The sequence below is a fragment of the Phascolarctos cinereus genome, unplaced genomic scaffold (genome assembly GCF_003287225.1).
Source record: "Phascolarctos cinereus isolate Bilbo 61053 unplaced genomic scaffold, phaCin_HiC Scaffold_726;HRSCAF=1367, whole genome shotgun sequence".
In the NCBI taxonomy this organism is placed as follows: Eukaryota; Metazoa; Chordata; class Mammalia; order Diprotodontia; family Phascolarctidae; genus Phascolarctos; species Phascolarctos cinereus.
The window spans coordinates 5,935,376-5,958,452 of record NW_027556098.1 but is presented as its reverse complement, the minus strand read 5'-3'; the positions used below and the strand labels follow the sequence as shown (position 1 = coordinate 5,958,452).

General features: G+C 37.7%; 1 protein-coding gene across 1 annotated transcript in view; it reads left to right on the top strand.

Annotated features, from left to right (window-relative positions):
• The first annotated feature begins 21,265 nt into the window (after positions 1–21,265).
• Positions 21,266–23,077, top strand: part of GLRA2 (glycine receptor alpha 2) — a 295,767-nt gene continuing 293,955 nt past the window's right edge. The window contains exon 1 of the mRNA XM_021007513.1: positions 21,266–21,877. Within this exon, the coding sequence (XP_020863172.1) occupies positions 21,810–21,877 (68 nt within the window). The 5' untranslated portion in view covers positions 21,266–21,809. The remainder of the gene's footprint in view (positions 21,878–23,077) is intronic.

Genomic DNA, 23,077 nt, shown 5'->3' with positions numbered 1-23,077 from the left:
ATCAAATTTTGTGATACTGTTAAAAAAGTGCTCACTGGATCAGATTGGATTAGATTGAAATTTGTAGAGGCCAGAAAGGTCAGTTACTGGTGTTTCAAGCATGGAATAATAAGCAATGGGGGACTAAGGTCCAAAGTTCTCAGAGGAATAGAGAAACATAGTCCAAAATCAGAATAGCTAGCTGGACGAATGGGTAGCTGGATATCTGAACAGTGTAATGATTGGATGGATAGAAGATTGATAGACACAGATAGATATGTATGTACATATATATATATATGTGTGTGTGTGTGTGTGTGTGTGTGTGTATAAAACATTTATTTAATATGCTTGCTATGTGCCGAGGACTGTGTTAAGTCCTAGAGATACAAATACAAAGGAACAAGACAATCCATATGCTGTAGCATCTTGCATCCTAATGGGGAAAATGTATAAAAAGGAAATGGGGGGGGGATGCAGCCAAGAGAGGAGAGTGATGGGACTGCTAGGTGGTGCCTAGTTCAAATCCAGCCTCAGACACCTGACACTAGCTGTGTGACCCTGGGCAAGTCACTTAACCCCAATTGCCTCACCAAAAATTAAGAGAGAGAGAGAGAGAGAGAGAGAGAGAGAGAGAGAGAGAGAGAGAGAGAGACAGAGAGAGAGAGACAGAGACAGAGAGGGAGAGAGAGAGAGAGGAGAAGTGAGATTCTAGAGAATTCAGGCATGAGAAGTACGACTGGGGTCCTTCCTAAGGAGATCAGTTTTCACAGAGAGCAGTTGCCCAAAACCATTTGAGATTAATTTCAGTGTCTTTATACAATTTGTCATAATCAAGCTTGTAAGCATCCTGGTGCCCCTTGTTGTATAACACTAATCCCAACGTTTTTTTTTTTTCTTTCACTAAAAGATCTTCGGTAGTTAGCAACTCCTGGCCACCATCACAAGTTATTCCATATGGAATATCATTGTAACTGAGCAATAATTTCTTGTTTTGTTTTGCTTTTTGGTGAGGCAATTGGGATTAAGTGACTTGCTCAAAGTCACACAGCTAGTGAGTGTTATGTGTCTGAGGCTGGATTGGATTTGACCTCGGGTCCTCCTGACTCCAGGGTGGGTGCTCTATCCACTGCGCCACCTAGCTGCCCCACTTAATCTGTTCTTATTCCTATTTTAATTGATACCTTAATTGAAAAGTGTTAATAATGTAGGAATATTCTGTGGTAGGACTCTGAGGCAGAAATTTGGGGTCAAGAAATTTGATTAGGAGTAGTGAAATCACACCATGGTAAGGCTAGGGTCAGGACCTGGCTCGCTGCCTTTCTAGGTTCCTGTCTTGTTACTACTGTTGTTAACCCTAAGGACCTGAGATTGTCTGAATTGTTTAACCTGTTACTTCAAGTACTGCTAACTTCAGATCATTTAACCCAATCAGATCCCTAACAATAAATTTCCCTTGGGGCAGCTAGGTGGTGCAGTGGATAAAGCCTTGGAGTCAGGAGGACCTGAATTCAAATCTGCCCTCAGACACTTGACACTTACTAGCTGTGTGACCCTGGGCAAGTCACTTAACCCCATTGCCTCACCAAAAAAAAATACATTTCCCTTACCCACCTATGCTGTGTAGAACAGTGGATAGACCTGGGCCGAAAAGATCTAGGTTCAAATCCAACCTCAGATATTGATTAGCTGTATGACCATGGCCAAATCCTTTACATTCAACTAGCATTTCTATAAAATGGGAACAATACTATCATCTACATCACAAGGTTGTTGTGAAGATCAAATGAGACGATGTATATAAAGCTTGCAAAAACCAAGTACTAAAATGACGTTTCCCAAATCATATGTATTTCAGTCATCTTCAGGTGATTGAATTTGTAATTCTAGATAGGCTTCTCCCTCATATCCCATTGCATTTCTGAGTCCCCCCACACTCTCAGTTCTCTCATCAGGTGATGTGTCTTCAGAAATTCTAATTCCTATTAATATTGGCCTAAGTAATTAATAATTAGAAAGAGAAGTATTCTAGGGAAAGCTTACTGAGTATAATTCAAAGCCACTTGCAATTCCCAGGAGCTGTCCATAGCAATTGAAGTTCATCTGGAGAAACAAGGAGGAGAGGACTTGAATCACCCATCAGTGGTGGAAAGGATGCTGGTAAGCTAACCGTGTTGAGCATGACAAATTGTGTGTCAGTTCTTTGCTTAAAGCTCAAATTTGTTTGGACACCTGGTTTCTTTGAATGGTGGCCTAACCTCAGAGCCACTGCCTGGCTCCACTGGGGTGGATAATTGAGAGCTGAGGGAATTCATGGAAAAAAAAACCCACCTCATTTTTGTTCCCTTAACTTATAGCAGCAGAGAGAGATTTGGAAGCTTAAAACTTGGAATAAAATAGGTTCTGGTTAAGTTCAGAGGAACAAATCAATTTGTTGGCTATGCTGAGATCACTCTGGTCCATTAGTTAAAATCACTCCACAGCAGCAGAAGTCATTAGGAATTCTGCCTTGCCTAGGTCCTGGCACTGGGCCACTACTAAATGGGAAAGGACCATTAAGGACACATTTAATTAATTCATTTTGCACAATTGTTGCATAGATGAAAGGGGGGAGTTTTGTGTGAGGTGTTCCTTTGAAGCATCTATTTATCCTTAGAAAAATATCCTTTCTGTGAGAGGCCAGAACCCCAAATTAGGAACTTTTGAGGCATATGAAATTAAAAAAAAATAACTAGGATAGGCATTTGTAACCTGAGATGAAGTTTTAAAAAACATTGTGATGACTATATTTCAATATAACGTTTCTTTGGAATCATAGGGGTCTATGGCACACAGGAAGTTAAGAACCTCTGATTTAGAGTGAAAGGACCAATCCCCAACCAAGAATTTGCTCCAGACTAAGAGACAATGAGCACACTCCTAGTTACTCTCCAGTAGAAGGTTTTGGTGAGCCAGAACATAGAAAGTCAATGTGCCAGGTCCTGACCCTAGCTTTACCATGGTGTGAATTCACTACTCCTAATCAAATTTCTTGACCCCAAATTTCTGCCTCAGAGTCCTACCACAGAATATTCCTATGTTACTAACATTTTTCAATGAAGGTATCAAGGGTCCCTATTAAAATAGGATTAAGAACAGATTAAGTGGGGCAGCTAGGTGGTGCAGTGGATAGAGCACCAGCCTTGGAGTCAGGATAGACCTGGGAGATCAAATCCAGCCTCAGACACGTAACACTCCTTAGCTGTGTGACTTTGAGCAAGTCACTGAACTCCAATCGCCTCACCAAAACAACAACAACAAAATGGAGTAAGCCCTTATTTGCCTTCAAAGAATCTCATGATCAGATATTTTAGCAAACACATACCTGACATCATTAAGATTTGCGGTTCCTACATGCATTCTTTTTTTGCTCTAGTGTGTATCTGGAAGGGCTCATTTTAGTTGAGGTCTGTTAGGGTCAGAATAAGAAAAAAATAAAGACACATGTCTGAGCCAAAATCCCCTTTATAAGACATGGCCTCGCCAATAATTATCTGGCCTTCTACTATGTGCCTAGAATTGTGCTAAGCACTTCATAAATAGTATTACATTTGATCCTAAAAACAACTCCAGGAGGGAAGTACTATTGTTATCCCCATTTTGCAGGCGAGGACACTGAGGCAAATAAGGGTTAAGTTGCTCAGGGTCACACAGCTGTCAGTGGGCAGATTTGAAGGAATGGATTCCTGACTTCAGGTCCAGCATTCTATCCATTGCACCACCAAACTGCCTTAAGCTAACTTGAGAGACATTGTCAAATGCTCTGCTGAAATCTAAGTCTATCACACTCTCCTAATTTAAAAGTTTAGTGTATGTTAAAGTTTAGTCTATGATCAAAAGTTAACAAAAAGAAAATAATAAAAACTGAAAGTGGAAAAAACATAATGAACTTCATTGGCCTCCAAAGAAGAGATATGAAATGCATCTTCCTCTCTTCTTTGCAGAGGTCTAGGACGATAAGAATGATACATTATTTCTGTAAGACTTAATTGATATGTTAGTGCTCAACAGAAAATTTGATCTTCAATTGCAAGACTTAAGAGGCATAAAAGATAAACAGGAAAGAAAACAACAACAACATGTTATTCAATAAGGTTAAACAGTTTACACCCCTGTAAGGGAAGATGATACTTGTAACTCTTGAGAACTGTATCTTTATTATGACATTTAGAAGGGGTATACATTCATAGAGGGCATGGGTATAAATTGACTTTGATGTGATGATAAAAAATCTAAATGGTGAAAAAGGATTACAGGGGCCGCTAAGTGGCACAGTGGATAGAGTACCGGCCCTGAAGTCAGGAGGACCTGAGTTCAAATTCGGCCTCAGACACATAACACTTACTAGCTGCGTGACCTTGGGCAAGTCACTTAACCCCATTGCCTAACCAAAAAAAAAGAAAAAAAGAAAAGGGATTACACTGGGAAAAGAGGAAAGGAGGAGGCAGAAAAGGGTCAATTACATCATATGAAGAGGCATAAAGACCTATTACAGTAGAGGGAAGGAAGAGAGGGAGATGAGCATTGTTTGAACAGGCTCAAAAAGGGAATGACATACTCATGTATAGAAATCTAACTTACCTTAGAAGAAGTAGGAGGGGAAAGGGGAAAAAAAAAGGGGAGGTGTACGTGGAATGTCTGGAATCCAAGGTGAAATGTGTTGATTAAATGAACATTAGGAGCAGGTTACTAAAACACAAGGAGTAGGGGCAGCTAGATGGCACAGTTGATAGAGCTCCTGCCTTAGAATCACGAGGACTTGAGTTCAAATCCAGACTCAGACACTTGACACTTACTAGCTGTGTGATTCTGGGCAAGTCACTTTACCCCAATTGCCTCACCAAAAAAAAAAAAAGAACAAATAAATGAAATGCAAGGAGACTTGATGTTAGTTAATGCTGATGGTCATAATTGTATCACTTTGGCCTTTTGTTTCACTGTATCTGTATACTGAGTTCTCTCAGTTATCTTGGTGTCATGTGAACTTCCCCTCTAAAATCTGGTCCATGGCTTTAGATATTCTTGTACCGTGACTAACTGATTTTGTTTTCCTTATGTTGACTAGTCAAGGAAAGTTGTAACAGGCTTCCCATTGACAAAAATGGGGAAATTGAGAAAATGAAATGATTCTATTCTGTATCACCCTCAATATGTTGTATAATTGCCTAAATCATGTTTCTTTGCCTCTGAACTTAATTTGGACTTTCAGCTAGCCTGTGATAAGTTGAGTTCAGAAATCTAGTTCTCCCACTAATTAACGCATGCCATTGATTCTTTCTTTGCCTCCTTTGGGGTAAGGTGGAAGCTGATTGTAACAGCTATGGTAATTCTCTTGTACTTGTGTTACTACTATGGATTGTGCCTCTGCCATAGTTCATTGGTAAGCTCCTCTGCTGCCTCCATGTTAATGAAACCACTCATGCACCGCATAGAGAGCTTCGCAGAAAATACCATTGGAAAGAGTATATAAGCAAGTCATGGGGGTAGAGAGTACTTGGGATCTAGAGTATGAGAATGTGACCTATGACTCCATAATGAGTATAAACTACCTTTAATGAAAACAGCAAAGAAGGCTATAATTATCCCATGGGAGAAACCTGGATGTGACCCTGGGCCATCTCTGGCACCATGCCTTCTCTGTTCTGTTTCCATATAATACCTGGCCTGGACTGAGGGTGGTCCAGGGGTCCACTATTTTGTCCTGCTACTGCCCAGGTCTAACCTTTGTGAGTAAGCTCCCCTCAATAAAACATATTTACTTCCAAAAAAAAAAAACAAGGAGGAGGTGGTGGATAGAAGGGAGGGAAGAAGCAGTAAGGGAAAAGGGAAAAAACAGGAGGGGGTGATATATGTTTAGTAATAATATTACTTCATTGTCTATGGTACCTTTTAGCAGGATGTAGTTTCCTTCCTTGTCTCTTTTAATTAGATCTATTTTTGCTTTTGTTTTGTCTGAGATAAGGATTGCTACTCTTGCTTTTTTTTTCCCTTTTTACTTAAGCTGAATCATAATATATTCTGCTCCAACCTTTTACCTTTACTCTGTGTGTATCCCTCTGCTTTGAATGTGTTTCTTGTAAACAATGCATTGTATGCATTATGGTTCTTCTATCTGTTGCTGGAGAAGGTCATTGCAAGAGAAAAAGGGTGCTTTTCTGAGCTGGTGTCTACTGGTTCCCCTGCCTGTGCCAAGACACTCAAGGCCCCACTGCCCTGAGGCTCAGGATTGTCCCCTGGTTTGCTGAAGTGGGGCTTGCTGCTGACTTGCTGGAACTCCTCCCATCCTGTACTGCTCACCTTCCCCCAGAGCGATAGGAGCCTTTCCTGTTAATCCTCCAAGCTTCCTAGGCTACAAAACTGCTGTACCCCATCTTTCTGTTGTCTGTTCCAGGGTTTTTCCTGGGGTGATATTTTCTGGACTTTCACTGGTCAATAAAAGAGAGTGAGAGTGACTTACTTCTTACTCCACCATCTTGGCTCCCACAATTGGACAAATTCATAATCTCTCATCTAAAGAGATGCCCACATCCTGGCACTTGGAAGAAGGAAAAGATAGGCTGTCCTGGGAAATAAACAACCACAGTCCTCTCTATTACTCTAACTGGTGAATATACTCTTTTATCTCAATTGTTTCCTGAATTACCCTTGAGACTGTGAACTGATTTATCATTCAGGGTCATAGATTGTTTATCAGAAATAGGAGAACTCTTAGAAGTCACCTATTCCAATGTCCTAATTTTGCTGATGAGGAAACTGGGGTCCAGAAAAGAGAAATAACTTGTATCTTTGGTTCCATAGCTAATCATTAACAGAGTCTAAATTTGAACATAGGTCTTTCAACTCTAAGTCTAATCACACTACATCATAACTCGTCAAAGCCAACATGGAATTTGAACCTAAAAATGGATTCCAGCTCGTTATAGAGAATCAGTTCTGTTCATGCTAATCTCATGAAAGGGGGCACAGCAGAATCGTCTGGTCTTGGGTAGAGTGGGTCTGGAGTGGATAGTGGGCCAACCTTTGAGTCAAGAAGACTTGGGTTCCAGTCTAATATCTACTAGCTATGTGACTACAAGTTCTTACCTTAGTGCCCTCAAGCAAGTCTCAAAGATTATAAGTTATTGAAGTTACTGATGTATATCAGTAAAGGAACTTTCAACACCAGGAATTCATTATGCTGATGTTATCACAGTTCAGATCCCCAAAGCTATCTCTCACATCCATCTCCATTCCCATGGCCACCATCCTATTTCTGGTCCTGGTCATGTTTCACTTGTATTATTGTAATACTTAGCTATTGTTACTGCTGCTAACCTCTCAAATCAATCAAGCAATCTTTATTAAGCACATCCAAGGCATTGTGCTAGGTGCTGGAGAAAAAAAAAATAAAAACAAAAGTGAAAAGTTCTTGCCCGCAAGAAGCTTACATTTTATTTGAGGGGAATACAACATGGCCATAGATGAGTAAATACAAAGTAATATTAAAAGGGAGAAAGAACCCACAACTATAGTATTTCAACTTAGATCTTCCTGCTCCGAGTCCAGTATCCACTGAGCCATCTAGCTTCAATAAATGCTGAGCAGTCAGGAAGATGAGAGATCAAATTTTATGAAAGATTAAGATGAGACCCGAAGTATAAGTAAAAGTGATTACACAGAGGCTAAGGAAGTATATTTTAGACAGAAGTAAAGCCAGTGAGGAGAAAATAAACTCAGAATGCTTAAGGGAAAGAAGCTTTGCCTGGAAGGGAAGACTGAGATTGGGAAACATGGGAGATGAGATTGAATAGGTAGAGTATGGACACTCTATTACTATATTATGTTGCATTAAGACAGGTACAACGTGTAGGACTATGGGTGAGGAGGAGAGATGGGTAATAGTCCCACTATATTCTGCCTTGCTGAGACCATGTCTGGGGTGCTGTTCTCCATTTGGATACCAATAACAATAATAGTAAATATTTATGTAGCATATTAAGGTCTGCAAAGTTCTTTGCAAGTATTATATTATTTAAACCTCACAACAACCCTGGTATTTTTATCTTCATTTTAAAGTTGAGGAAACTAGGGCAGAAAGAGGTAGAGTGACTTGCTCAAGGTCATACAATTAGTAAATGTCTGAGGCAGACTATGAATTGAGTTCTTTCTGACTCCAGAGCTCAATCCTTTACATTATCTAGCTGGAAAACATCTACTGGAGGACAATCGGAATGGTGAAGGACCTCAATATATGGGAGAACTAGCTGAAGTAACTGAGGATTCTTAACCTAGAAAAGAAATAACTTAAGATCTGTCAAATGAAAAGGGATTAAATTTGTTCTGCATGGCCCCAGAGGGCAGAAATAAGAATAATAAATAAAAGTTACAGAGAGGTAGATTCATGGTTATTATAAAGGGGAAAAACAGAATTTAGAGGTATTAAAAATGGAATAGATTGTTTAGGAGGTAGTGAGTTGCTCCTCACTGTAAGTCTTCAAGCAAAGGCTGGATGATGACTTGGGTGTGTTATAGATAGGATTCTTGTTCATGTGTATGTTGTAGTAGATGGACTATGACTCTTCTTCCAAATCTGAGGTGGTATAATTCTGTTGAAGGAAGTCTCTTCAAGGCTGATGCCATTGGGAAGACTTTGGACTTGATTTTATGAACAAAAGGCTATCAGTATATGTAATTGATTATGGGGATAATCTGATGAAAAGAAGATGGGATATTGGTCAAATGTGAGATGAGAATTGGGGATTTGAGGTCCAAGGGGGTAGATGGGATGGGTTTGAAAAGGAAAGCACTGTATGGGTGAGAGGGAAAATCATGTCCCTCACCATTATACAGAAACACCAGGAAAGCAAGGTTTCAGATTCTTATTTGACTGATTTGTTTCCAATTTCCTCAATTAGAGAAAAAGACCTTTTATTTACATGTTAAAGTAGCCTTGGGAAACTCAGAGAGATTACTATCATCCATAATTCTTATCACGACATTCAATTTCTCCTTGATCTACCCTAAACTTCATCATTGCCACAACAGAAACCCAGGAGTGAGCAAATAAATTGATTCTGTGTATAGGGTCTGCTATGTAAGGTCACCTAGGCATCCTAGAAATAATTAGAAAAGTTTTGTTAATCAAATACTAGCAACTTGAACAAGTTGTCTAGTGCCTAGTTAGAAACTGATTTGGATACCTAAATTTGATTTAACTTCAAGGCATCTCAGGTTGTAACCAATATTTTTGTTCTTAAATTGAGAAAGATGAATGGTTATTCATTTTCTGCTCCTTAATACGTTAAGCTTCTAAGTATAGTGGTGAGAAGCATTAAAGCTCAGTGCTTTTACCCACAGTCAGCACTATAGTCACATATATTACCTCTAGTTTTCCTTTGTAACAAATAAAAACCACCCATAACAAGACTTGTCTTCTGAGTTAATTGTATTGTACCTTCTGCTATTATTTAGGAATTTACCCAAACTCCCTCACTGTAGCTATGAAAAATAACTTAGAATTAGTAAAATAATAACTTTGAAAGTCAAATCTCTCAGGTTTCTTTGGAGAGGAACACAAACTAGATGAATTATCCCTCCAAAAAAGTGAAAGAATCTTGTGTTTTTCATTCCCATATCATCTGCATATCATAATCATGATTATGGAAAAATGATTCATCGAAAATAATCATTTTCGTGCCTACTATTAATGTCATGTAAAAGAAAGTCATAGACGATGCCATCTAGGCTATCCTCCTGATATCAGGTGGGGCCATGCTTCAATAAATGATTATTTTTAAAAAACTTCTGAAAACACAGCTTTCATAATCGTCTTCTCTGATTTATTCCAATATCTAATACTTATTGACAGAAAGCTCTACCATTTACGTAATCTAGATCCATCATCCCTAAGTGTCTATCCTGAAAGAAAATGTAGAATTGCTTAGCATGTTTTAGAAGGTAGCCCTTGAATATGAGATTAATTTGCCCCTAGGCCTTATATCCAGGTTAAATAATGCCAGTGCCTTTGCTTCATAAATCCTGTTCATTCATTCAGCAAATATTAAAAAGTCTACTGTGTGCAAAGCAGTGTAGTAGGTTCTTCTAGGGATACAAAGAAGCACAAGACATGATCCCTGCTTCCAGGAATTCACTGTTGAGGGAATGATGTGCACCTGGAGAATTACAGGTCAAAGCAATCTTTATGACTGATGCAAAACCAAAGGGCTCCAAGAGTGTAAAAGAGAAAGAAATCACTTTTTGCTTGAGAATCACAGGATTTTATAGCAAGAAGGGAGCTTAGAGACCTTAGCCCAACTCCATTAATTTTACCAATTAGGAAGCAGAAACCAAGGGAAGATAAATGACCTGCTAAAAATTACATAGGTAGTAAGTAGCAAAGTCAGGATTTGACCTTCAGGAAGTTAATTGAGCTGGATCTTTGAGGTTGGGTAGGATTTGGGTGAGCAAACAGAAGGAAGGCTATTTCAGGTAGAGATTACATATTGTATGTATATGTGTATATACATTTATGTGTATACATGTATATATTTATTGTTGTTCAGTTGTTTCAGTCATGTCTGACTCTCCGGCATTTGGTAGAGTGAGTGTATATGATGGCCTATGTAAACATATAGAATGACATACACACATATATACATATATGGTATTATAAATAATTTGATGATTTTTTTTAAACAAACATAGCAGCACTTTTCCATTCCAATGAGTATTGTCCTCTTCCAAGAAGCCACTTTGAGGAGAAATTGTTCACAGAATGCCAGATCTGGACCTGCTATTAGAAACCATCTAGTATGACCTATTCATTTAATAGATACACTTAGCAAATGTTTGCCGATTTATTGAGAAAACAGGTTCAGTGGCTGCTTGACCAAGGTCACATAGCTATTAAGAAGCAGAACTGATACTTGAACCTACGTCAAAAATCCTATGAGTTCTCAAAAGCTATGTCATTGGGGCATATGTTCAAACAGTCCCTATAAAGGTGGAAAGGCTTTGATTTTGCAATACCAAGACCAGTCATGTTACCATGGCTCATAGCACTATTAGAAGTGGCTAGGTAGCACAGTTGATAGAGCAGAAAGCCTAGAGCTAAGAAATACTGAGATCAAATCCAGCTTCAGACATTTATTAGCTGGGTAACTGCACAATTCACTTAAACTCTGAATGCCTCAGTTTCTTCATAACATTGGGATCCTCATCCCATAACATTGGGATGATAATAATAACCCCTCCCTTCCGTGGTTTTTATAAATGTCAAATGAAATAATATTTGTAAAGTGTATAGTACCTGGCATATAGTAGGTGCCTAAAAAATGCTTGTTTTCTTTTCTATTAGATTTTTTTTGGAAATGCCTTCAGATCTTCTAGCACTTTCTCCTTCATAAAAATCATAAAATACTTATGAGCTTTATAATTAACTTTTACATTTATTTTCTCAATTCTTACAACTATCTTGCGAGGCAAGTACCTTTACCCTTACTTTATAAATTGTAAAACTACTCTTAGAGAGCTTTTGTGAATTCTCAAGGTCTTATGGCTACCACATGTCAGAGCCAAAGTTTAAACTCAAGTCCAAGTCCAGCTCTCTCTTCATGATCTTCTACCTGTGTACTTGTTTTCCCTTAGCAGAATATGGAGTGACAATTTCATTATTGTCCCCATATCTCCCATGATGTACAACAGTACTTTGCATATAATAAATGCTTAATCAATGTTTGTTGAATTAAATTGAGATCAGTGGCACAAGATAAAATCCTGTCCATCCAAAGACATTTTAGAATTAAATTGAGATCATCTGTCATTATGGCAGGTGCTGCTTGAGCAATGTTTATGCCTCTCTATGGAGGCGAAACCTAGAAAACCGAGAACATTTAAAACAATAAAGAATTGACCCTTCTGTTAATAGATTTATATCTATCACAAGGTTCTTCCACTAAAGCCTACCTCTAACCCATCACCATGAAATGGTGGTAACCATAGGTTTTCAAAGGCTTATCCTACAAATCTGTAAAGGTACTAAATTAAGACCCAAAATGAACTTTCATCTGAAGAAAGCACATCATTGAAAGTCTAGCCCATGGATAATAAAGGTTTGGGGCATACTAAATCATTTAACTGCTGACTAAGGCTACAACCTAACTAGTAGAGAATAGCCATAAAAACAGAAAGTACAGTTATTTTGAAGTGTTTAATTATATGGTTGGGAGAATCAGGAAAGGGTTATTGTGTCAATTATAGTAATTCTATTCAGAACTAGATGAAAAGATAAATCACCCTTAAAATAACTGGTTACCCTCAATTCAAAAACAAGTTTATTACAAAATTGGAGATGTAGCACTGGAAGGGACCTTGGAGGCCTCAAATCCAGCTCATTCCTTTCACAAATGAGGGAACCAAGACCCAGAGAACTTACATGGCTTGTCCAAGGTCATTCAAATAATAAGTAGCAGAAGCAAGATTTGAACACAGCTCTTCTAACTCCAAATCTGTTGTTTTTCCACTATTCCACACTAAGACCACCTCCTCCAGAAGGTCTTCCTTGATTCCCCAATTATTAATACTTTCTCCCTCCTGAAATGATTTGCATATTTATTTAACCTTTTATATGTTCTGTCTTTCAGTAGATTATAGGATAATAAGGGTAAGGATTCCATTTATAAATTCGATGCCTAGCATAATACCTTGCATATAATAAACTCCTTCATAAATATTTGTGGAACTCTACTGAATTGGATTGAATTTTAGAGCTGCTCTCCTTACCATGGAAATAAAGAAATCCTTTGGTGTAAATCATCACTGGAAATAGAAATTGATCATCTCTTATGATTTATAATAATAAGGATGATAAAACATTTCTGTTGCACTCCATGGTTACCAAGTATTTTTACATGCATTATCTCCTTGGATCCTCACACCAGCCCTATGAGGCAGGCAGTAGAAATGATTATCAAGCATTATGCAAATTCAAAGTTTTCTGCAAATACTAAATATGAATAATTTGGATAGAATACTAGATGAATCAAGGAGACTAAGTCAAAATCCCAACTCAGATACTAACTAGCTGTTAGACTTTAGGCAAGTCACTTAACCTCACTGTGCCTCTGTTTCCTTATCTGTAAGACTGAGTTGGACTTGATGACTTCTAAGGTCCCTTCCAGTTATAAAACTACAATGTTATCTTCCAATGAAATGAATTTCATGTCCATTGTATTTTGGCCTACTAGTGTTTTCTTCCTTCCTTCCTTCCTTCCTTCCTTCCTTCCTTCCTTCCTTCCTTCCTTCCTTCCTTCCTTCCTTCCTTCCTTCCTTTCTTTTTCTTTCATTCACTCCTTATCACTTCCCACCTCTTCCCTTCACTATAAAAGCTTTTTCTTGCCTCTTTTATATGAGATAACTTGCCCCATTCTATTGCTCCCTTTCCCTTTCTCCCAGCACATTCATCTTTCTCACCCCTTACTTCTATTTTTTAGATATCATCCCTTCATATTCAGCTCACACCTGTGTCTTCTGTCTTTATATACTCCTTCTAACTACCCTAATAATGAGAAAGCTCTTATGAGTTACAAATATGATCTTCCCACATAGGAATGTAAACAGTTTAACTTTAATAAGACCTTTATGATTTAACCATTTTATACTTCTCTTGAGTCTTGTATTTGAAAGTCAAATTTCAGCTCTGGCCTTTTCTTAAGAATGTTTGAAATTCCTCTATCTCATTGAATCTTTATTTTTTCCCCTCATGGATTTTACTCAGTTTTGCTAGGTAGGTGATTCTTGGTTGTAATCCTAGCTCTTTTGTCCTCTAGAATATCATATTCCAAGCCCTCCAATCCTTTAATGTAAAAGCTGCTAAATCTTGTGTTATCCTGACTGTGGCTCCACCATGCTTGAATTGTTTCTTTCTGGCTGCTTGCAATATTTTCTCCTTGACCTGGCAACACTGAAATTTGGCTATAGTATTCCTGGAAGTTTTCATTTTGGGATCTCTTTCAGGAAGTGATCAATGGATTCTTTCAATTTCTATTTTACCCCCTAGTTCTAGAATATCAGGGCAGTTTTCCTTGATAATTTCTTGAAAGCTAGTACATAGGCTCTTTTTTTGATCATGGCTTTTGGGTAGTCCAATATTTTTTAAATTATCAGTTGTTTTTCCAACGAGATATTTCACATTTTCTTCTATTTTTTCATTCTTTCAATTTTGTTCTATTGTTTCTTGATTTCTCATGAAGTCATTAGCTTCCATTTCCTCCATTATAATTTTTAAGGAACTATTTTCTTCAGTGACGTCTTTTTCCATTTGGCCAATTCTGCTTTTTAAGGCATTCTTTTACTCATTTGCTTTTTGCCATTTGGCTTATTCTGTTTTTTAAGGTGTTATTTTCTTCAGTTTTTTTGTATGTCTCCTTTACCAAGCTGTTGACTCATTTTTCATGACTTTCTTGCATCACTCTTGTTTCTCTTCCCAGTTTTTACTCTACTTCTCTTACTTTTGAGCTCTTCTATGGCCTGAGATAAATTCATGTTTTCCGTGGAGGATTTAGATATAGGAGCTTTGACTTTCTTGTCTTCTACTGTGTTTTGATCTTCCTTGTCACCATAGTAACTTTCTATAGTCAGAGTTTTCTCCTGTTCCTTGTTCATTTTCCCAGCCTGTTAATTGACTTTTTACTTATTGTTAAGGGATGACTCTGCTTCCAGTGTGGAGAATGTCCCAAGCTTCAGAGGTTTTGTGCAGCTGTTTTCAGAGATATTTCTAGGGACTTGTAAGTTTTCAGTTCTTCCAAGGTGGTATGATCTAAGGAAAGATATTTACTATTCTCCTGGCCAGAGCTGTGGTGTGTGAGTAATCGCAAGCACTCTTTTCTGCCCTGAAACTGTGAGGAGGTCCTCCCCCCTCTGATATGGTCCCAAGCTCTGCTGTGCTAGTGCTCCTCCTTGCCCTGGGACTTTTACCCAGCACTGTGACCCAGATCTGAGTATGTGCAAAACAACAGAGTCCTGCCCCAGCACTATCAAAAAGACCCACTTACTGTTTGCGGGCTGAAAACTTCAGAAATAGCCACTGCTGCTGCCACTGCTGCTTCAGTCACTCCTAAGGCCTGCTCCAGGTTTTCTGGGGCCCGGTCTGCACTGGTGTGGCCTGTGCCAGTCTGTGCTCCTCTGTCACGTTGGTGCAATGGATCTTTCCTGCCATCCTCCCAAGTTGCCTTGGACTGGAAATTCATTTCACTCTTTTTGTGGCTTCTGCTGCTCTGGAATGTGTTCAAAGTAATTTCCAAAGGTATTTGGAGAGGTTTAGGGGAGAGCTCAGGTGAGTCCTTGCCTGTACTCCACCATCTTGGCTCTGCCCCTAGCATCTCTTAAAGAAAAATCTACTTGAGATGTCTGAGTTGCCTTTGGAGACAATTCATTCACTGCCTGTAGAAGAGTTCAATTTAGTTGTATAATTCACTTCTTATAGTAGTTCTTTCACAACCATAGGTTTTCTAAAAGCTAATTCTTCCTGATTAATTAGTCTGTCTCAAATAGTGTCTCCTCTGTGGATGTTAGCTTGCAAACTGTTATATTATTTGTTAACCTCTGCTTGACAATCTCAAATGGAAGGAGGGTCATTTTTTTCCCCAATGGTCATGATATTGCAGATGAAGAATGTTGATGCTACTAAGAAGTCCCCTTATATAATACAATATCTAGCACACTTCATACTCTTCCCTTGTAAAATGAAGACTTGACTTTGAGGAATTTCAGTGTAGGGTAATTTAGTTAGTGATTTTATGATCCTCTGTAATACTGATGATGCAGATGCTACAATTAAAGAAGAGTTTCCTGAAATTGAACCATGAAGCACAGGTTGCAATAGGAGGAAAAGGCTCTTGTGAATACATTTCCCTACAAAAGTCCTACTCTGATACTTCGACATGATATGAACAGGACTACAAGGGTACATTAATGTAACATAGATGCTAGCAGGTCCTATAAGGGTCGAAAGAGTAGTTTCCTAGTATGGAATACATAAATACCATCTGTGGAGCTCATTGCCAGGGTTGAGTTTCAGGTGTTGATTTTACCTAGCCACAAAAACTGATGAATTGTTCTGCTAATGCATGGTAGCATTGATATTTGTGTTTAAAAAACAGAAGTTTTAAAAACTTACTATAGTAAGTTTAAAAAACCAAAATTTTATATTGGAATTTCTTTGAAATTTAGAACTTTTTTTACACAGACACACAATATGAAGTGACAGTATGGACTAAGCAGGTAGGTAAATTGGCTACATGGTACTAAAACATGTAGGAGAAAATGGGTGGGGGAAAGACCATCTGAGTGTAATTATTTGGAAAAATCTAAACATTTGACTTCATGTAACTGCTTGTTTTGCCAAAATTATTACTCATTACTCCCAATTGTGTGTATGTAATTCAAAGGGTTCAACTTAATTATTTATATAGGAAAAATTAAGTGGATGTAGAATATCTATTTTTGTGAAAATGATATGCAGTTGGAGAGACAATCCATTAAGCTAGTCCATTAGTATGCATAGCTTGGACAGGAACTGAGGCAGAATTACAAAATTGTCCTAGAATTAAGTTGGAAGAGGAAGGCTTTATTGGTGTTGAGAAATCATGCAGTGTTTTTTTTGTGATCCCAAGTGTTTCCTTAAGAAAAAAAAGAGGTCCATGGGGATAGAGCCAAGATGGCAGAATAGAGGCTGAGACCTAGCTGAATGCTTTCAACATTCCCCTCCAAAAAACTTTAAAATAACACCTCAATTCACATTTTGGACTGGCAGATCCAACAAAAGGTCAAAGGGAGACATTTTTCCAGTCAGACAATTTAGGATGGCTACAGGAGCTATCTGTAACATCAGGTTGGGTGGGGTCCTGGAGCATGGCAGGAGCACCATCTGTGGGCATTGGAGGCACCTGCAATAGCAGCAGCAGTAGGAGCTTCAGGAGCTCTGAATCCAGAGGTAGTAAAGGGAGTGGAATGATTGGTCAGAAACAGATTACAGGGGACTCTTTGCTAGCACTGGATGCAACTGGCACTGACTGGCAACTCTATTGACCAGAAACAGTTCTGGGCCAAATGGTCAAAGGATATAAAGAGTCAGTTTTCAGAAAAAGAAATTAAAGCTGTCTATAGTAATAGGAAAAAAAAATCACTAAATCACTATTGGTTAGAGAAATGCAAATTAAAACAAATCTGAGGTCACACATCGCATCCATTAGAAATGACAAATGCTGCAGGTGATAAAGGAAGATAAATACATCAATGAACTAGTCCAACTATTCTCAAAACAATCTGGAACAATGCTCAAAGGGCTATCAAATTGTGCATACCCTTTGATCCAGTAATACCACTACTTGGTCTATACCCCAAAGAGATCAAAGGAAAAGGAAAAGGAGCTATGTATACAAAAATATTTAGAGCAGATCTTTTTTGTGTTGGCAAAGAAGTGGGAATTGAGGGGATGTTCATCAATTGGGGAATGGCTAAACAAGTTGTGTCATATGATTGTGATGGAATACTATTGTGATACAAGAAATGATGAGAAGGGTGGTTACAGGACACATCAATTGATGCAAAGTGAAATGAGAAGAATCAGGAGATCAATGTGCACAGTAGCAGCAATGTTATAATGACGATCAACTCTGATCAATACAATAATCTAGACAATTCCAAAGGTTCATGATAAAAAGATGTTATCCAGCTCCAGAGAGAGAACTGAAAACTCTGAGGGCAAAGTAGAGTATAATTTTCTCACTTTCTTTTTTTTTTTGCCTTTTTTGGATATGGCTAATATAGAAATGTTTCATATAATTGATATTATCTTGTTTACCTTCTCAGTGGGTGGAGAAAGGTAGAAGGAAGGTAGAGAATCTAGAATCCAAAATTTGAAGAGAAAAGAATGTTAAAAATAATAAATAATCTTTGTCCTTGTTTAGTCAATTAGTCATATTCAACTCTTGGCAAAGATACTAAAGTGATTTGCCACTTCCTTTTCCAGCTCACTTTTACAGATTAAGAAACTGAGGCAAACAGGGTTAAATTATTTCCCAGGGGCACACAGCTAGTAAATGTCTGAGGCTGGATTTGAACTCATAAAGACCAATCTTTCTGACTGATCTCTCTAGGCTCAGTACTCTAGCCATTGCACCTGCTTGCTTAAATAAGCACCAGCTGCTTAAATAAATAACACATTTTTAAAAAGAAAGGGATAAAAAGGTCCATCTTTTTGAATACCAGTATTGTTCTGGTAATGCCAAGTGACTGCGATTCATGGAATACTACAGTTTGAGAAGAAATGAGTTGCATATCACCCAAAGAAAAAAGGAAGCATGCCTGAAAGACATGCATAGTCTCTAGCATATTACTAACAAAGATTTTTTTTTAGAAGAAGCAATGTAAGGGCTATCATCAGAGAGATGTAAGAACAAAAAAAATTAGGTAGTGACAGTGAGTGATAATTAATAACCGCCATGTCTTCCATTATGGCCACACAATGTCAAGAGATTAAGTTTCTAAGCATAATAGGCATAATGTGGAGATTTACTGGAGAAAATATGCAAGAGTTGCCTAGGATGAAAAAAGCATCAATGGGTTGTGATCTGCACTTTTAGAGGGAATGTGATCATAAATTCATCAAAATATGATGCATCCTCCTCAAGAGCTAAAGGAACGAACTATGAAAACGCCAAATAAATAGCCTAAAGTAATTGAGTAACTTAGAAGACAAACAGGTATTAAGAAGCCATTGAACTGCAAATCCTCCCATATTTGTGTGAGCCATTTTGATCTGGTATATGAAAATACTAAGGAAACAAGATGTTGCTGGATTTTATTCTATCATTCAGTCATTCAATCATAATTCTGCATAGACTAATAATAATTATAAATATTTCTATAACATTTTGTTTACAAAACACTTTACCCAAAATCCTTAGAATCCTTGTCATACAAGTATTATTGTCCCTATTTTACATATGAAGAAACTGAGGCTCAGAAAGATTAGATGACTAGCTTACTACTACACAATTAGTAAATGCTAGAATAAAGATTCAAATCTAGATTTCCTAACTCTATTTCCAAAATACTTTCCATTTTACCACATTTTCTTTATTATGGAAACTGTTTGGTTTCATATATTAGAATTTTCAAATTCCAAATCATGACTCACTTGGTCCCATGCAGTGCACATGCAATGCTATAACTTGAGCGGATTTTTTAAAAACTAGCTCTTCTATAGTTCTGTGATATCAGTATCAACATCATAGACTATAAGTCACTTTGGAAGAATTGATATTTTTGCTCTTCTCTGTTTCCCCAGGACCTAACATGGTGTTTGACATAAGGGAAGTGGTTAACAAACACTTGGTGAATTCAGATAATACGCAACATATTCTCTCTTTACCTGATAGGGATCTTTCCCAATTGTACATGATACCAAAATCTCAATTGCAGGTATGAAATGCAGCTGTCCTAACTAGATACACTTTTCTCCTTTCTTAGAAACTTATCAAGCACAGGCATTGGAATGGGAGAACCACTATCACTGACCTTGCTGAAGTCTGCCTAGACTAGATTCAGAATGGTGGAGATGTAAATATGGCACAAAAAGGGATGCACCTACCCAGAAACTTCTCTCTATAAAGTTTTAGGGCAAGTGAAAAGGAAACTTTTTTTCTCATATATAATTTTCTAGGCAATTTCAGTTAAGATAATTTATTTCTAAGCATTGATTTCATTTAGGGACCAGAACTGTGGGATATATTTACCATGGGGTTGCATTAACAGATGATGAGGCATGGAGCTACGATGCACAAACCAATATATCACTGTTGGTTATTTTTTCCTAAATTGCAAAGACTCAAAATGCATTTAAGGAACAACTATCTGTTAAGTAGGCAGTGTATTTTTAGGATGAACTGTTTTCTTTGTAAAGTGGACCCTACCTACATTTTACTGAGCAAAAACTCAGGATTTGAGGTGCGTATTTGTGTGTGTGTTTAAGTTAAATCTCTCTTTATATATACATATACCAATACATGTATGTATATATGTATATATGCATGTATTACCTATTTCCAAATCTATATGCCTTTATATAAATGAAGAAAGATCATTTGAAAATTTATTTCTCCAAACCTGATTAGAATCTTCATAGAAGTATATCGTTACCCTCCAGATTAGATTATTTAAAAACAAGAGCTCCTGTGGTATGACAAGGGCAATTTTAATCTTTTATATACAAAACTACCTTTAGTTGGGATTACATTTCACATTTATTTTCCCATGAAGCCCTCCATTCTTCCTGTCTGACTTTCCCATATAACCAACAGAAAACATTGGAAGGCAGTTCCCTAAAATGATATCCTTTAAAATGAACACTTGCTCTCTATTAGTAATTCTCTCTTTTTTCCAGGTAGCCCTGGCCTATCACCTTTTCTGCAAGGGCAGAAACAGGTTGCTACTGCCCCCTTCTGGTCTTTTGTTCTGTCATATAAATTAGTGAAGTAATAAAGAGCATTACCAAAGAATCTGAGTTCCTGTTAAAGGAAACACACTACTGTGAATATGGTAGGGGTGGAGTTCAGTTAGAAGAGGGATTTCAGAGGATAGGTTGCACATCTTAGGAGAGAGTTCCCTCTGAAAACAAGAGGTTGAACATAAGGAAGGATTGTTGCAATGCTATAGAGATAAAAATGGAATCTAAATTAATGTATGGATCCCCTGGATCATGCCTGAATGGAAAATTCTTAAATCTGTGCTCACCTTGTTCCTTTCACTTGCATACACAAGACTATTTTTCTCCCACCACCTCAGTGCCTTTTCACTACGTGAGAGAAAATCCCAACTCTCCTTCTTAAACTTTAAGAACTCCAGATTCATTCCTCCATACTTAAAATGTCCTTATATCCCCTCCCCCATTCTCTTTATTTCTTTTTCATTTATATTTTAGCTCAAATCCCTCTCCATCTATAGCCCCCAGACTCATATTCTTATGAACCTAAATAATCTCCCTCACCTATTCTTCCCTCTTCAATCTCTGCTCTCTCCTTTTCGTCAAAGGACCCATTCAGCACACCCATTGCTTGCTGAAGGACCACTCTTTGCCCGGGTCTGGACTCCAGTCACGTTCTCTGTTAAATGTTTCTCCCTGTCCCCCGCCCCAACAAGGCTGAAGAAGAAAACATGCGCACTACAGAGCTTCGAGCTGTCCAAGTGCTGAAATTTATAGGCTGGGTAAGATCACGTCCTTGTCTCTTTCTATCGCTCTCATTCCTGCACAGGAGCTTACCAATTTTCCCCATTTCCCTCACCCCAAAACACACTGCCCCTTCTTTCTCTTCATTTACAACTCCTTTCGTAAAGAGAAGATTTTTTTTTAAGGGATAGCATTTTACCAAACAGAAATAGAATAAAATCAAAGCTTCAGGAGCCAGACTTCCAGCATGGCATTGTCACCATTCCCTTCTGCATGGTGATGCGCTTAAGGTAGCAGCGTTTTTATTATTTAGTGAAAAGCAGTTTGGGGGATTCACCAGTTCTGATGCTTTTTCTCGCTTTTGTCGGCTGATGGTAGTGAGCCTCTGTTTGACCTGACCATGATTCCCAGGACTGGCACTTTTTATTTTTTCTCCCCAAACTATACAAATCCACATCTTTTTTTTATTTTGAAGAAAATTAGATTATTGACAGATTTTGAATCTGGACAATAAAAGGTACTTTCTCCTAGCTTCTTTCTGGCATCATTTCTGGGATATTTTCCACAATCTTCACAGGAAACAGGAATGAACCGGCAGCTAGTGAACATTTTGACAGCCTTGTTTGCATTTTTCTTAGAGACAAACCACTTCAGGTAGGTGATACGACTTTGCATGCTAATATTTACTAAAAGACATGGAACTGAATAGAAAAGAAGATGTCACATAAATCTCTTTTGCATTGTCTGAACCTATCTCATTTTAATTGTATGGGGAAGAGTTAGATTGCTTTTGTTCATTTAAAGAGCTTCTTTTTTGGCAAAATATCAAAAAACCAAGTTTTTAAGATGCATCTTCTTACTCATTGGATTTCAGCACAAACAAATACAATATTAAAGTAGTCTCAGTTGCATACTGTTTTAATTTTCCATGTATTTTCCATTCTCTTTCCCTTTCCTATTTTGTTGGAAGTTGTTTAGAAAAATACCTGAATGATTTTTTTCAAGTTAGAAAAATGAATTCATCCATTAACTAAAGATTACTGGTGTAGCCAACAAAGGAAAAAGGATTCCCCCCATCAATCCCCAGACAATCTGAGGTCCCTATAATGTATCAACAGTCTCAAGCTCACTTATGAAAAGCACTATTCAGGAATTTTCTTGAAATCTCAAACAAAGGGAAAAGATCTCTTACCTTCTTCCAGCTCCATCTACTTTTTTTCTTCCAGATCTATTTCTGAGATTAATTATTTAAAGATAGTACCATTAATATTCGATGGATATATTTTTTTCTGAATAAAGGGGAAATATATATGATTATAAGAGGGGTGCTGTAATTTACTTGTTTATAATTGCTACATAATTTACAAGTTGTCAAATCAAGTGGAACATCGACGTGTCAGGTTATTCCCAGGAAGTGAAAAAAGTCATCCAGACCATGGTGTCAAGAGAGATGGTAGGGTTGGGGGGAAGTTTATAGGTAAGGAATGCTTACATCACAAAGTGCAGTATTTTTCATTTCATTTTCATTCACTATGAAGGCTTTTGTATCAGTGTTCATAGAATTGAAGGCAAGAGTGTAGCAATAACACCATGAGTACTGCCACAACCTACTATGCCCTCATCAGGGTTACTCTTCTCACTACAAATGAAGGGGGAGGGGGTTATGCTAGATTTTAACATCGTCATCAACTATTTGATTCAACATACATACCTATATATGTTTCTGTATGATTGTATTATAACAATTTTAAACCTATTAAATAGTCATGATATTATCCTAGCATTTATAATTAATACCACTTGTTTGAAAAACTGAAAATAATGTGTTTTTTTGTGAATTGACAGGCTTAACAA